Below are 17319 nucleotides of genomic sequence, written 5' to 3'. Positions count from 1 at the left end.
TGCTGTTGGGGAAGACTTTTGAGAGTCTCTTGGACTGCGAGGAGATCCAACTAGTCAATCCTAAAGGAAATCAACCCTGAATATTCATTGGAAGGACTGATGTTGAGGCTGAAGCTCCAATACTTTGGCCACCTGAAGTGAAGAACTGACTCCTTGGAAATGGTCCTGATGCAGGGGAAGATTGAAGGCAGGAGAAGAAGGGAATGACAGAGGATGAGATGGTTGGATACCATCACTGACTCTATGGACATAAGTTTGAGCAAGCCTCAGGAGTTGGTGATGGACAGAGAGGCCTGTTGTGCTGTAGTTCATGGGGTCACAAAGAGTCAGACACGACTGAGAGACTGAACTGAACTGATGACTTATTCAATATATTGTAGCATTTCTTCTTTTCCTTAATTAATTCTAGAATGGACTTGAATACTGATATTTTAAGACTTCTTTGCATTCTTGTCTCATTCAAAAGCTTGTTGAAACTCTGACTTCATATTAAATTGTTTCTCCCATTGTCTCCTTAGTTTCATGCCTTACTATATCATTTTGGATGTATCTAGCAACTCTCAAATTTTCTTCTTTTTCTGGTTAAAAAACTTTCTATGTGCTATTTTATTAGTTTTTAAACTTTTTATTTTATATTGGACTATAGCCAGTTAAAAATGTTGTGATGGTTTCAGGTACACAGCAAAGGGACTCAGCTCTACATATACATGTATCCATTCTCCCCCAAACCTCCTCCCATTCAGGCTACCACATAACATTGAGCAGAGTTCCCTGTGATGTGCAGTAGGAGTTTGAGTGTTTAGAGCAACAGTTATTTTTTCTCATAGTATAGTTACTGAAATTGTCTTCAGTTTGTTATTTCCTGATTCTCATAGGTCAGATTAGCAGAATTAGACACAAAAAATTAACTCACAAATGAGATCTAAATTCTCTTACTCTGTAATATTTATTCCGGCCCTTGTGGCAGGTTAACAATGACATTTCTAATCTGTCAAACTTCTGAGATGGACATCTGAGATGATATCAAACTTCTGAGATGATATCACTTATAGGTTTTAAAAATATATGGTTAGAATATGCACTATTACTATTTGTGAAGTATTTTGATTTTCTCACACAAAATGGACTATATAAACACCAATTATAATGAATATGCCAGGAAAGCTGATAATCTGAAGACCTGTACAGTCATGTAAGCTGTTAAACATTTTGAATTCACTGTATTTTATCGTCTAAGATGAACGTTTTATTTCATATTTGAACATCTCTGAAATGGGCTGTATTGTATAATTACTGATGGATGTTGTGATGTGGTTGTCACTCATTACATTTTCTTACACATCCTGAGAAAAAGCTTCAGAATATTCCATTGCAGAAAAATAGCAGAAATCATAGTGGGATATACTCACAAAAATGTTGCAGTACTCATTCTCTGGGTGACACAGATGATGATGTGTGAGAAAACATGAAAATTGATGACTATGTTGAAAATGACTCAGACGACTGAGATTCTCAACCTAAATAAATTATGACTATGCCTTAACCAATTAATTGTTTTTTATGTGTGCAAAGAAGTGATAAATAATTTAAAATCTAAATTTTCATATGTCTGAAAAGCTCTTTCAATGGGACATTCTAATTAATGAGAAAGGATTGTGAATTTAATCAGTGGCAACTTTTTTTTTAGTTGTGCATAAAATAATGGAATACTCTATTAAGCATTAAACTAGATAAAAAATAATAAAATAATAGCATCTTGTTCTCCCCCAGATATTTAAAACAAAATGAAAATTCATCCAGGCATTCTGTTGTAAACTCAATAACTTGAAATTAATTTAAAGTTAATGAAATATTCCTTCAAAAAGAAGTTTGCAAAAGGGACTTAAGGCACTTTAGGTGTTTGTAATCTTTAAGTGCTTGTTCAGTGAAACAAAAATTTTAATGCACAGATTTGCACACAGGGGCAAATATGACAACAATAATAATGAAAACACTTTGCAAAACCATCCAGGAAAAAAAGTATGTCCTTCCACAGGGAAACAAAGAGACCAAGACATTATGAATTTATAATCTGGTAAGAGTAGAAATTGAGTATAGAACGCAAATTTGATAGCAAAGTAAAATCTTCCAAAAAGAGAAATCATCACTTTAATCTAGAATTTCCCATTCAAGGTTGAGAAAAAGAACATTTCGGAGGGGCTGATCCAATCAAATAATCTTTACTGTGTAGGAAGTACTAATCAAAAAAAAGTGTTTAGCTGTTTCCATTACCCTTGTGTTAGAAATCAGCCTTTATGAATCCATGCAGGAATCTGGAGAACTTGTATGAAGAGCTGATAGAACACAGCTCTGTCCTCAAACTTGATGAGGAGAGCAGAGTGAGATTTGGCCACTGGCAAATCCTTGAAGCAAATCATGGATATAAGGTACCTGGCATTAAAGAAAATATGAGTTAGCCATTCTTGTGAATATGTTTTTTTCCCTTAAGCAAATTCAGTAATCACATTAAAAATGAAAATGTATCCTAGTTCATTTTTTGTAGCCAAATTGATTTTAAATTTATGTAAATTGAGATATGCAGAATAATAATGAAAAATATAATGTAGAAACATCATTGCCTATTGGATGGCGTGGCCATAGAGTAGCTGCCCATTATCACAGAAGAGATACCAGGCACACAGTCACATTACCATCTGTCAACAGCAAAACCTCACTAGCAAATATGGTCACATTTAAAAATCTGACCTTTAGTTTCACAGTAGAGTGAAATTAGCATGCAATGGCACATGCAAATAAAAGAAAATATTTAATCATTTTGTACATTTAAATAATTTCAAATCTGCAGATCCAAACTCTGTGGGTTCTCAGGTAGACATGGAAAATTATAATTTTAGCAAAAAAAAAAAAGGAAGTTTTTTTATCATTACACTCCTCTATCAGTTTTTTTTTTTTGTTTGTTTCTGTCCATTACTTCATGTACTCAAAGTATATTTGAGCAGAGGCTGCCATAAAACCTGCTCCATCTCTATTTTCTTTCTGCTGGCAAAGGCCATCTGAGGTCCACAGAGGAGAAGCAGGGAAAGGCAACACAGATTCATTCATTGCGCATTGACTAGGAGTCATTAAAGCAAAGCATTCACATTATCTCTAAATTATCACTGGCAAGCTGGTGATGTACTTTTGTGCTATATAAGCAGTAGCAATGGAAACTACATTTTGTTGTTAAATTAGAATATAATATCCTTAGAACTGAATGTTTTCTGCATTAAATCCTACATAATTCCTTTTAATTTATTTTATTTTATTCATTATCTATCCATCTATCATCTCTTCCTTCTAATAGTGCATTACATGCGCAGTCTTTTACACACATTTTCAGACAAAATCTAAAGAGTAGCTAAATACAATTCATTAAAAAATCCTCCCTCTTTTTTGCACTTATTTTAAAATATTAAATTTATTTCCTAATGACTCATACTTCCACATGGCTCAAAGATCATAATTACACAAAACATATTCATTAAGATGTCTCATAGCTACCCTGATCCATCATCCTAAATCCTTCAGTCCTGTCATAGGTAAAAAATTAAACATTTTTTGGAAACAATTTCAGAATTATAGAAGAGTTACAAAAATATTACATTTAATTCCTACATTCCCTCTTCCAGTTTCCCCTTATGCTAACACCAAACAATCAGGGGACATTTACCAAAACTGAGAAATTATGTGACATGTCTTCTTTGTCTCATAACTCTGTAGCACATTTTTAATTTATTTTATCACAATATACTTAATTGACATTGTTACATTAATTTCTGCTCTACAGCAAATTGATTCAGTTATATATTCTTTTTCATACTCTTTTCCACTATGGTTTATCACAGAATATTAAATATAGTTTCCCAAGCTACAGAGCAGGACCTTGCTATTTATCCATTCTAGGTAAATATAATAGTTTGCATTTGCTAATCCCAAACTTCCAATCCATTCCTTCTCCCATCTTCCTTTCCCTTTGGTAACCACAAATCTGTCCTCTATGTTTTGTAGATATATATGTTTTGTAGATATATATGTTTTGTATCATGTTTTAGATTCCACATGTAACTGATATCATAAGATATTTGTCTTTTTCTGACTCTCTTCACTTAGTATGATAATCTCTAGGTCCATTGATGTTGCTGCAAAATGGCGTTTGTTTCATTCATTTTTTATAACTGTGTAGTATTCCATTACGTATTTGTACCACATCTTTATCCATTCATCTATTGACGGACTTTTAGGCTGTGGTCATTGTAAATAGTTGCTGCAATGAATATTGGAGTGCATGTTTATTTTTGAATTATGTATAGTTTTCTCTGGATATATGCCCAGGAGTGGAATTGTTGGGTCACATGTTAATTCTATTTTTTGTTTTCTGGAGACCCTCTATACTGTTTTTCATAGTGGCTGCACATATTTACAGTCTCACCAACAATGTAGCGGCGGGGGGTTTCTTTTTTGCACACCCTCTTATGGCAGTTATTTTAAAGTCCTTTCCTGCTAACTCTAATATATGGATTGTGGATGGATTTACTTCTACTGCTTTGATTTTCTAGCTACTATTCCTGGTCACATTTTTATTATCACTGTGCATATATCATTTTAATATTATAATCAGCTTTTTAAATAAATGGATTCTAGAGGCTTCAGATAATATGATTTTTCCCAGAGAACGTTCATTCTTTCCTAAGTTAGGCAGAATGCACTCCACTGACCAGTCAGACATTGAACTGAGTCCATGCCAGTTTGTAAACAGACTTAGTCCATCTATGATGCATCCTGTTCCCTGAGCCTTGCCATCCTGGCCTTCTGCTTGAGAGCCTGGAAGGTCTCTGTCTCTTCTGAATCCTCAGTCTATGTATATTGTAGGCCTTCCTCTCCCTCAAGAGAGCTTTTCGTCTAAGCACACCAAATGGGTGGATTTCAAATTGCCTGTATGAATTTTCCTACTCACCTCTTGGTCTCCTGTTTTATTGCAACACATAGCAAAGGTTCACAAAGAAGGCTGGCCATACATTTGGGGCACTTCTAGACTCAAAGCTGTCATACTGGCCCCAGTGACTATCTAAAGCTTTGCTTCTCTTTCTCAGTAGAATCCTTCTTCCTTTACCAAGTCTAAACTACAGCCTGTGTCCAGAACCACAGATGCCTCAAGGAAATATAACAGCAATCATTGACAGCTCCAGGCAACACACTTTCTTCCCTGGGATTCTAGTTTGTCTAGTTCTTCTTGCCTCCACCACATCTCAGTCTTTCCAGTTGTTACATTCAGAATGTTAACCTACCACGGCATACATTTTATTCAGTAGCAGAATCCATTTCTCAGTATTTCTGAACTTGGAAGGAATTCAAATTAGTTTCTATAAGACGATTGAAGCTGTAAAATGCAGTCCTCAGAAAGTATTAATGATTGTGTTTTCAACATTGTGGAGAAAGTCTGTCTACAGTGAACCAGATGAAAAAAGTCAACACAAACAAGAACCAACAGAAAAAGGAGAGTCCTGGTGGTGTCTGGGGTGTGGATTGTTCCTAAGGATCGGCTGCGTTCCTTCCTGGTCCAAGGTGGCTGGTGGCTCAATTCCTCTCTTGATTTTTGAGGGCCCAGCTCTCCTTGAAATAAGCTCTCTCTTTTGATTTAGTTGCCATTAAATTGGTTTTACATCACTTGTAGGAAGTGCCTGAATTAATACTACATTTCATACTATTAAATGTTAACACAAATTATGTTTTTATTGTCATTATTTTAAGCTTCTATTTTTTAAAGTTTACCCTATGATCTCCTATTTTGCAATAATGATAATAGCTGTGACATCATAATGCTTTCAATATGCTTACCAGACATAATTTCTCATCCTTTTCTAATGTGACACTTCTAATATTCAGGGTCCTTGGAACTCATATAGCCAAACATGTTTGAAGTGTATGTAAAGCAAGAAGAAATAAGATTTGATATAGATAACACACTTATGGTTATCAGAGGGAAAGGGGTGGAAGGAGCGATATAGTGGGAGATTGGGATTGATATATACACACCACTATATATAAAATAGTTAACTAATAAAGACCTAAAGTATAGCACAGGGAACTCCTCTCAAAACTTTGGAATGGCCCAGGTGGGAAAAGAATCTTAAAAAGAGTGGATATATGTATACGTGTAACTAATTCACTTTGCTGTATAGCAGAAACTAACACAGCATTGTAAATCAACCATACTCCAATAAACATTCAAAAATAAAAGATAAAATAAAGAAGTAAGATCCTCCTCATGGGAGGAGGTTTTTCATGCATAAAGAGCAGAATTTTTAGTCCTTCGAAATCTAGATTCATTTTGTTTACATTCCTGGTTTGCGCAAGTTGTTATCAGATGAACTTGCCAAACTGCTGGTTTCTAGTTGAAAAGATCTCTTTTAAAGAACTTTTATCTGAATAATTTTCTCTCAAGGAAAAGGCCTCTTTTTTTTTTTTAAGTCCTTGACCCATTGTTGGAAAACAAAAAAGACAATTGTATGCAACGGACAGGAGAAAAATAAAAGCAATTCAATTTTTAAGGTTATTTTTCTGATATTTACATTAACATTATAAGTGGAGAACAGTATTTAACATTTCTTCCAAACATTTAAATTGATTGTGCTTTTCATTTAGTGCATATGTGTGTCAGGCTTTGGAAGAAGTGATAAGGATGAGGAGACAAGGAAGAAGAATAAGAAGACAGAAAAACAGGCACATGAGATGGGGGGCGGAAAGAATGAATCCTGAAGGTGACTAAATGGGACCAGATAAGATGTTAAAGTGTTTGGAGTTGTGGACTTCAAAATGTGTAGTATGTGATCACCTAGTGCTACTTAGGAAGTGATGATCAGCTGGCTCAACAGAACCATGGTGGACAGTCCTTTACCTGATTTTTATCATCACCATCACCACCCCCAGAAAAAAATATGTAGGTTCCTAACCAATATTTGGAGATTTAAGTAGCCGTGAACATTGATGCTGCTTTAGAGGTGGGATGGGCTAAAGCCACAGGCAAGATGGTCAAAAGGGCCATCAGAGCTGAGTAGCCTGGCTGCCTTGGTCTAGAGAATCGGCAAAGAGGTGGACCTTGAAAGGAAGAGAGGCTAGTTCTACCACCAGCTGTCTGGCATTGGCAGAGTTCCTTCAATTCTGCAAGTTCAGCTTCCTTGGGCAGAAAATGAGGATGAAAATGTCAGCTCCTAGTGCCGTTATAAGAATTAAATGAGAGAATGCATGTGAACCATGTGGTATAAGGTTTAGATAATATATAGTCCTCAATAAAGTATAGAGCTGTTATTTGTTAAGTACAGGTGAAGAAGTAATAAAATAGCTTGGTTTGTTTTTTTTTTTTCAAATCTGGAGTGAATCATAGAGTGATGTAATATTTCCTAGTCTGAATATAAGGCAAAAGGCAATTACTATTGGTTCTTTCCTTAAACCAGTGGACAGCTTCACTGTTAAATCTCTGATTTCACTTTTTAGGAGAGACTTCATCCTGAACAGAACAGTCTACTGGCGGTGGCAAGGTGTTCCTAAATTTAGTGAATTCACTGGCATTGTTCTTCTATCCAAAGATTTCTTATTATTGCTAAAACCTATTCTTTGTCCAAAAAAAGAAAAGAAAAAAAATCAGCTTTCCTCTCCCCCAAGCAACCATGCTTATATAACTTTAAGCTTTATGTTGGACATTTTCTTATAAGATCTAGATCTTCAGCCATGTAGTACCTGATTGAGATCTAAGTTGGGAACTGGCTTTTCTACTAGTTTGAACTGGGCTAACTTGGAACTAGCAGTAATCTACCTGTTGTGGGTATCTGTTGGAACTAGCAAAGTAGTCGTTACTAGAGACACAGGAATTAGAACATGTCTATCACTGGGTCAGGAAAATCCTCTGGAGAAGGGAATGGCAACCCCCTCCAATATTCTTGCCTGGAGAATTTCATGGAATAATGAGCCTGGCAGGCCACAGTCCATGGGGTCACAAAGAGTCAGACACAACCAAGCAACTACCACACAAACAAGTCATATATACATACGCTGATTTTTGTCTACATTCTTCTTTAAATGTATGTATAACTTATACAATATTTATATTCATATGCAAACACATACCAAGTAACTAAATCTCAAGGATTAATTTATGCCAGCCTGGCACTTCTAGAAATATAAGGACCATGACACAAAAACCAAATCAAAATCCCAATGTTGTGTCAATAATATGGAGCCTCAAAAGGTCTGGCTGCAAAAATTGTGTGTATACATCTGTTGTGTGTATGTGTTCATTTGTCAGAACATTTCCATAGTTTCAAGAAAGACATAAGGAAGACTTGTACTTTCATCGCTACCGGTATTCTCCTTAAGGAATAGTTAGTTACTGGATGAAACAAAAGAGGAACCTAGAAATGGGATGTACAGAGCTCCTGGTCTCCTGCGGCCCATTTCCTGGGTGGAAGCAGAAACAAAACAAAACAAAACCAGCAACTCTTTCCACCACCACCCCCCCCCCCATAAAAAAAATCAAAACCAGACAAACAAAAAACCAGTGGCCACAGACAGAGGAAGCAAGATTTGCAAGAAGTAGTTTGCCAGGCCCCCACATTTTGTGGTTAGGGACTGCTTGTGGATTTTTCAAATGGAGCAAAGCAAGAAGAGCTTGAGAATTTTGGCTTTTTTTTTTTTTTTTTTTTTCCTCCCTGTAAAGCAAAGGTAAATTTACAAGTTCTTTGCTCCTGCGCCCTGGAGCTGAAGTCTTTTTCTGGGAAATGCCTGAAGGAGTCTAGGGATGCTGGAAGCGCACAGACCCTCTGGCTGGCTGGCTTCCAGCCAAACCAGAGTTGCTGCGCTGCATCAAGCTCTACCGCGGGTGCGGAGGTGGGGCGGGCTTCTCTTCCCGGCGTTCGGTCTCGTTAGCGCTGCGCCGCGACCCTGGAGGAAGGCGCCTGGCGTTTCGCAGTAGCATAGGCGAGGTCTCTCGGAAGGGCGTTTCTCTGGTCTCCGCAGCTCACGTCTGCCCTATCAGGCGGGCTTCGTGTCTGATCACGGGCGTCGCTGTGGTTCCAGCATTATCCTCCACCTCCCCAGCTTCTGCTGAAAAGTCACCTGCCTGGAGTTGATGAGGGGAGCACGCTGATTCGCAGTTTTAGTGCCGGGTGGCCAAACAGAAGGTCCATTCCACCTAACTAACCTTTGCTGCGCTGTTTGTATTCCAACGCGATTCCCTCCTTGGCGCTCCAGCTCTATCGGCTGCATTTCCCTCAAACTTGAAGAGACGTTGCCCAGAGCGGCTGGGGACTGCGAGGCCGCCAGGGGACCTTCTTCTGCAGGGGCGACCCACTTAAGCGATTTTTAAAGATCCTGGCCTCTGGCATGTTTCACAAACATGCGCCCATGTGCAAATATCTATATATTCTATGTTTGTAAGCGCAAAAAAAAAAAAAGGGTGGGTGAAACGAGGGAGCCCTGTTATGAAACATAATCCTGCACTAAACTCTGCCAAAATACCATCTATGTGATGGCTGGGTGTGTTCACTCAATTCTTAACCAAACAGGGAGAAAAACAAACTCCGCCCAGTGGTGGCAGATTGCATTCAGGGTCCAGGACTCGCGAAATTGCGAAAGCGTGGTTGGAGAAAGCCACAGGTCCCCCACGTCGCCAAAGCCAAGCCGGAGGAAGAGCAATTAAGTTGCAAAAGGAAAGGCTGCTTGAACGCCTCTAACATTCCTCTTTGACTTCTTTCTCCTCCTTGAATCCCTTCAAGCAGTTGTCTCTAACCTTAGCCCGATCCCCTAATACATATCCATACTCCCGCCCCCAATTCCCCGCCTCATCACACACACACACACACACACACACACACACACAGAGTTTTGCTCCATCCTGACCAACGCCCCCACCTAGTGGTTTAGGCTTGCCTGCTTCTCTTTCCTTTGCTGCGGTTTCTAAGAGAGCGTTGCAGTTTGCAAAATAATTAACTCGCTAGGGGCCGGACATGGGTGGATGGGATGGAAGGATGGGCAAGACCCCTTGCAATGCGGTGCAAATGAAGCTTAAACTTACCCGAGCAGTGCTGGGTGCTAGAGAACAGGAGAGAGGAAAGAGAAGGTTGTGCCTTTATGCCCAGCTTGGCAGCTGCAGCCTAGACTGCAGCCAGAGGATGACTTTGGAGAGTTTCCACCTAAAGAAGTACCCTCGCTCTCAATACATGCATGTGTTTCATTTTCTTCATAATAATGCTACATGAAATATGTTAATTACATACTGTTCACGTTATTACTGCCTGTCTGCCTCTTCTAGGATGCAAACTGCTTGAAACCTGGTCTGGGTCTGCCCCACTGGCCTTTATACCCTAGATGTCTAGATCTTTTTTTTTTTTTTTTTTTGTCGTCTGGTTGTTTTCTTAGAGACGGGTGAATCAACGGAACTTAGATTAGGACTGTATCACCTTGGGGGGAAAAAAAAAGTTATTTCAGAGGATCTCAGTGACTCTACTAAGCCGAACAGATGGGCCAGATAATGTTCGGCTCCAAATTGAAGAATTCTCTTTAAAATACGCTAACATTTATCCCGAGAAGTTCAATGATAAGATCGCTTTTATTGAATGCACTCTAACTGCCAAACACGGAGCTAGGCGCTTGGAACTCGCTATAGCTCATGAGAACTCAGCTCCCACGGCCGAGAATGCGGTGGCCTTTTCCTGGTGCTTTTCTTTGGATGTTCTCGGACTTGTACTTCTACTCTACCTGGGTTTCTGTGAGGGCTGGAGGAGGGACGGTGTACCAAGCAACTGCTCCAGGTCATGGGATCTAGACACTAGTACTTCTTGGCGCCACACGTGGCTGATAAGCCAATGTATTTGTTGAAACCCAAGGAGATGCAGGGATAGTGCTGGTGCTCTTGGTGGTCTTGCTCCCAGAGCCTTTTTTTTTTTTTTTTCTTTTTCTTATTTGATGACCTCCTTTCAACTGTTTTCCAGAGGCACCACAGCCACGCGGCTGGAGTGCGAAGGTTGAGCGGTCGGTTTAATTTCACAGTATGCTTCTGTTTGTGATACTTTTACATTTTTGCAGTTTTTTTTTTCCTTCCTTCCCTCCTCTCTGCTTTCCTGTTGGACTCACAGTTAAAGGGGTGGGGTTACCCTGAAAGCACAGATTCCTACAATCAGATATGAAAAATTAGTTTGCATTGTACCGAGGGTTTCTGACTTGAATCCCGAAGTATAAAATGCAGGATGGGCCATTTCCTTCTAAGGCGATATTACTGGCGCCTCCTTCTAATTTGGGTGTGGCCCGCGAGGATGGATAAAATTCCCGAGCGGAGAGGTAAGAGCCTGGGGTTGGCTCTACCTAGCTCTAGGCCGGCCCTGGCGGGGTTGAGGGGAGGGGGGTTGCTGCCGTAGGTGGGAGTCTCATCAGGGATCTGATAAGAGCCTAGTAAGGCGGTGCGAGTGCCCGCGGCTGAGGGTGCGGGTCTAATTGGAGGGGCCGGCAGCAAGTTGGGAAGAAGAGAGAGGCAAGCACAGGAGACCCTCACCCGTATTCCAGCCAGAACGGCGGTGTCAGGGGGTGGTTCGGATTGGGAGAGGGGCCAGGGGGTGGAAAGTGGAGAAGAAGGCGGTAGGACCCGGCGGGAGCTTCCTTGGCGGGGAGGGAACCGGGCGGGAGGATAGGAGGGAGGGAGAGAGAAAAAAGGGAAGGTGATGGGGCGCGGGCGTCGGCACTCGCCGAGCTGCACGAGTTGCGCGGCTCTGGCGGACCGGACCTGGACTCTATAAAAGGAGCCCATCTGCTCCGCCACTCACACGGTCCTCCTGGACTGGCGTCCGCGCGTCCCTCGAGCTCCCCCCAGACACCTGCCCCTTCCCCGTGAGCCCTGGGCGCCAGGTTCCCCAGACCCGTGCGCCCGGCTGCCAGGCTCCGCGCGGTGCCCGGGGGACCGAGGTGGTACGCCAGCCGCGCGGTGCGAGCAGCCGCAGCCCGAGCCCCCGAGTCCCTCCTCTGGTGACCCCCGTCTCCGCGGGGCAGCTCGCCGGAGCGGCCAGCGCGTGAAAAAGAAGGGAGGGCAGAGCTCCGGCGCGAGGCGCGGCGCCGCGCGGTGCCCAGATTTCACTCCACCCAGCTTGGGCGGCTGCGGCCGCCGCAGGAAACTGCCCCAGCCTGGGGAGGAGGGCGGGAATGCTACACCCGGACTCCTCGCTGGCCTGCAAGCTCTGGTCTCGACAGCCAGCAAACTCCTGCGGGTCGAGTCTGCAGAACCTGGAGCGCCCGGGTTAGGAGACGCTCAGCCCCGAGCAGTTGGGGTAAGAGATTCCACCTTGCCAATGCTCCCTCCCCAAACCAAACCAAGCTCTCCACTTTCTAGACGCCCGGGTGGGAGCCGGAGGGGAGTGTGGCTCTTTGGACCAGTCCTCGGCAGCCCGAGGCTGAGACGGGGCTTAGCGGGGAGCGGCCAGAGACGCGGCGGCAGCGCCGCGCGCACTGGCGGTGCGGGGAACGGGCCAGCCAGCCAGCCTCGCCCTTGACCTCTCGCTTGATCTGGGAACCTGGGTGGAGGCGTAATTAAGGAACCCTCCAGGGAACGGACAATCTCCCGGGGTGGACTAGACTGCGGTCTCCTCCGCGGTCCTCCTGTCCTCATCTTCGTGCGCTCCATGCCCCAGGGCTGCGCTCCGGCGCCACGGGCGAGGAGAGTCATGGAGGCAGCGGCCCCTCAGTGTCCCCAGCCGCCGTCCGCGAGTTCCCAGACTGGGCTTTCTCAAGCCAACCTTTCGGCTGGTCCCTCCCACAACTGCAGCGCCGCCGAGGAGTACATTTACCAGGACTTCATCGCCCTGCCCTGGAAAGTAGTCGTGGTCCTGCTGCTGGCGCTCTTCACCTTGGCCACCACGCTCTCCAACGCCTTTGTGATCGCCACTGTGTACCGGACGCGGAAGCTGCATACCCCGGCCAACTACCTGATCGCCTCCTTGGCGGTCACCGACCTGCTCGTGTCCATCCTGGTGATGCCCATCAGTACCATGTACACGGTCACCGGCCGCTGGACGCTGGGCCAGGTGGTCTGCGACTTCTGGCTGTCGTCGGACATCACCTGTTGCACAGCCTCCATCCTGCACCTCTGTGTCATCGCCCTGGACCGCTACTGGGCCATTACGGACGCCGTGGAGTACTCGGCGAAAAGGACTCCCAAGAGGGCCGCGGTCATGATCGCGCTGGTGTGGGTCTTCTCCATCTGCATCTCGCTGCCGCCCTTCTTCTGGCGGCAGGCCAAAGCTGAGGCGATGTCGAACTGTGTGGTGAACACCGACCACGTCCTGTACACCGTCTACTCCACGGTGGGCGCTTTCTACTTCCCCACCCTGCTCCTCATCGCCCTCTATGGCCGCATCTACGTGGAAGCCCGCTCCCGGATTTTGAAACAGACGCCCAACAGAACCGGTAAGCGTCTGACCCGAGCCCAGCTGATTACCGACTCCCCCGGGTCCACGTCTTCGGTCACCTCGATTAACTCGCGGGCTCCGGAGGTACCCAGCGAATCCGGGTCTCCTGTGTACGTGAACCAAGTCAAAGTGCGCGTCTCCGACGCCCTGCTGGAGAAGAAGAAACTCATGGCCGCTAGGGAGCGCAAAGCCACCAAGACCCTGGGGATCATTTTGGGCGCGTTCATCGTGTGTTGGCTGCCCTTCTTCATCATCTCCCTGGTCATCCCGATCTGCACATCCTGCTGGTTCCACCAGGCCATTTTTGACTTCTTCACGTGGCTGGGCTATCTCAACTCCCTCATCAACCCCATCATCTACACCATGTCCAACGAGGACTTCAAACAAGCTTTCCATAAACTCATAGGCTTCAAGTGCACGAACTGACTTGTTAATTACAGCGGAGTCGCCTAAGCCCCCTTCAGGGGACCATGCTGTGTCTGGTTCCACAGGTAGGTCGACTCTTCGTTCACTGTTACTGGGTCGGAACGAGGCTGTCTCTTTTGAGCAAGGGCTGTGGATCCTGAGTAAACCAGGACAGCCCTAAGAGAGCTCTAAAGGAGAATTTTTCAAACTAAGGATAGAGCTGCCTGGCTGAGGAGAAGGCTCACTTCCTCCCTGCAAACCCGTTTCAGCACTGACTCTTCAGCAGCGCATTGCAAGGGGGCTGCAACTTTTAGAAAACCAACGATGGAAAAGGGAGCCCTGCACTGCTTTGGTATCATGGATGAGGCCCTCTAGAACTAGAGGTGCTTGTAGTTCTTGTCTGGAGCCTGTCTGAGACAGAGCTGCATACAACCTGGCAGTACTTGAACTAGACACTAACACCTTGTCTTTTGGGGAGAACTCTGTGTTCAGCTTCCTTTAAGAACAGTTACTTTGGCATCCTTCGATCTTCATTCACTTTTTGTTTATTTAAACTTGGTTGGAGAAACTTGCGGATTCCGGTGTGGCTTGGATAGTGCAGAGAAACCTTGAAGAGTTAACAGCAAAATTCTGATGTTAAGATCTCTATTTTTATTATAATTGAAACTATATGGGATGGGTGGGTGAAAATGGGAGATGGGGGGGTATTAAACGGAAAACCAACACCTATGGGTTGTTTGTTTTCTGCAGCTTTATAATTTTTTAATTCGTATGTAGTGATTGTCAAACCACACTCCTAACAACTCAGACAAAATGTTATGTGTGCTAGTGCCAAAGTCTGCAGATTGCTTTCTTTTTCCTCTTAGTTTCATGTACCTGTCATTTTACACATTTAAATCCCCAGAAATGGAGGATATGATGGGTGACTCAGCCCAAGCTGCTGCTATATTTCTTATTAATGCCACTGATGAAACTGATGAGATGATATAATTTGCAAGGTAAGTATTTTTAATCCCAATCGAGTGAGCCACGGAATTGACTGAGATAGGAAGAGTTCTTATACAATTAAGGAATGGGTGTCAACAGGAGGATGTATATTTTGACTTGTAAAAAAATCTTAAATGCATGAGACTTTTTTCTGCTAGTCATTTGCACTCTCCTTCCCATCTGTAATTCCTTTGTGTGCTAACATGAAAAGTAACCAAGAGAACTAGCTCCTTTCTCCAAAAGTCTTCAAAATAGTAAAACTCCTAAAACCCATGTTAAAGATAAAAACTTGTTTCTTTTCCCTTGCTATTGAAGTCTGAGTAGGAACAAAATTATTAGAAAGACAAGTAAGGGATTTCAAAAAGCTTAGAGAAGCTAAAATTGAACCTGGTTCCTTGTGACTCATGGAACCAACTCTCAGACTTCCTGGGCACCCAGAAACTAACAAGCTTTTGAATCTTGGAAATTTGTCATTGACTTGATACTTCTATGAATATAATATCAATAGTGCTTTAAATTTATCTCTGTTTCAAATTTCAAAAATACTTAGTTGTTATCTCAAATTCACTCTGAGGACTCCCTAGTACAGGGCAAGATTACACACTAAAAGATGAAAAATGCATGCTCTAAATAAAATGGAGTAGCCCCAAAGGATTACCTGCACGGAAAACAAACGTGTCTGTGGAACATTTATTATGCCAAAGAAGATTCTCACTTTGTTCTTTAGAGAGCTTTCTGCAGTTGATACTTTTTGTCTGCAGAAGCAAGTTGTCTTTGTAAAATGGATTCACTCCCTGCTTGAAGCTTCCCAGTCCAGACTGTCAGACAATAGATGTATTGAGCTGAAGTACACTGCTTCCCTGCTGTGCAGACCTTTACTCTGGCATAATGACTCTTGAAAATATCCTATTCAAAGGTTTACATGTAAACTAAGTATAAAAGAAAATTTTGATCAACACTGACACCTGTCACTGGAGTAAGAGAAAATTTTAGGCATTAGATAATCGTATATTTTTGCTGTATCCCCAATGTCTGTTTGTTTTGTGTGACATTTCTCCTATGGAGAGATCTAGCTTACTACCGAGAGGACTGTGCATAGAGCACATAATTTATTTTTTGTTACTGTTTGTCTTTTGGTTAGGCATTTTCTTCGGCCTAAGAAGCAATTAAGCCAACTTCTAGGAGCCTGAGAGAGCAAAATTAATTGAAACCAATAGTCACTTACAAATGATTTCTTTATAGGGCATCTGCAATGATTTTGTCCTCATATTAACAAAATGTGGTCAATTTAGACGGGTTGTTTGCCATTTATAGATGACCTACCTAAATTTTTGCTTGACTCCTTTGCTGAATCAACTGGATTGGGAGCATATTGTATGAAGTAGAAGCTTGCAAACCCTTATAGTTATAAGAAATCTAGACTCCTCATCCAGCATTGCACATGGTTATGCAAAGTGTATTATTCATCCCAGGGGTATGTAGTTAAGACTGTTAAGCTTCTTTTCAGTTACTGCTGCCTATAGCATAGATTGTTTCATAAACTAAACATATGACTTTTTACAGAACATTATATGGGAGATGGAAATATTTAACTTACATAGAAATGAAAATATATTTTCATTGGCTGTGGTAGCAAATAACATTTTCCATATTGTTGAATTGCACAATTTTTCACAAAAATATATGAATGTATACTCATCTCCAAATGCCAATATTGTCTTGTGTTTCTAGGAATTTTAGAGCTTCCTTTTAAAAAAATGGACACTGTACCTATGAATGAATGGTTATTGACTTCAACAAATTTCCTACAGAACAATATTCTTCACTTTTCCTGTCTATTATGTTAGTTTTATCTTCTTGATCCAGGAAACACTGAGTGGACTATAATTTACTCAAGCTGCAAAATCTCAGAGTATGTGCATTTGATGGAGTTACTGTAACTGCAAATTGCCTTTTCCACCTTTCAAAAATGTGTAATTGAAAGTGAAATTTAGGAAAATAATGAAATAAAAGTCCTTTTGTGTTCTACAATGCATTGGGAAGTAATTCTATGATTATGGAAAGATTGCTTCATGGGATTCTGGGTTGCCTTTAGGAGCTTGAGCCTTCAAGAGAGACTAATGATGACTAATGATATTGCGGTGGACTGACAAGCATGGACACAATATGTGGGATTTAGTTTATATGTGTAGGAAGGATTTAAAAGGAATTAGACATAGTCTGCAAAGAGTTTAAGTCAATTCCATGATCCCTGGAATTTTCCAGATCAGCATTCTTAGAAGGAATGTTTAGACTTCAGGCTAGAGAATGAGATTCCAAGGCAGTCCATGGTACTTCAAATACAGAAAACAGAAAAGGAGAAGCTGAGTTAGAAGCAGGTTTGGGGCAGAGGCGGGGGTGGGTGGGGCGGGCAGAGACCTAAGAGGAGGAGACCATGCATCAGAGT

At 42.4% G+C, this 17319-nt stretch overlaps 1 protein-coding gene across 1 annotated transcript; it reads left to right on the top strand.

The window, feature by feature from the left end:
- The first annotated feature begins 12125 nt into the window (after positions 1–12125).
- Positions 12126–16906, top strand: HTR1B (5-hydroxytryptamine receptor 1B). Its single transcript, XM_015097299.4, has one exon. The coding sequence runs from the start codon at positions 12696–12698 to the stop codon at positions 13905–13907; it is 1212 nt and encodes a 403-aa protein (XP_014952785.2). The 5' UTR covers positions 12126–12695; the 3' UTR covers positions 13908–16906.
- The last annotated feature ends 413 nt before the right edge of the window (positions 16907–17319 follow it).

The sequence above is a fragment of the Ovis aries genome, chromosome 8 (genome assembly GCF_016772045.2).
Source record: "Ovis aries strain OAR_USU_Benz2616 breed Rambouillet chromosome 8, ARS-UI_Ramb_v3.0, whole genome shotgun sequence".
In the NCBI taxonomy this organism is placed as follows: Eukaryota; Metazoa; Chordata; class Mammalia; order Artiodactyla; family Bovidae; genus Ovis; species Ovis aries.
The sequence above is the reverse complement of the archived record's forward strand: the minus strand, read 5'-3'. Positions and strand labels throughout refer to the sequence as shown.

What these genes read in the sequence shown, in the direction of transcription:
- HTR1B (XM_015097299.4), top strand. Translation starts at nt 12,696, where the DNA reads ATGCCCCAGGGCTGCGCTCCGGCGCCACGGGCGAGGAGAGTCATGGAG.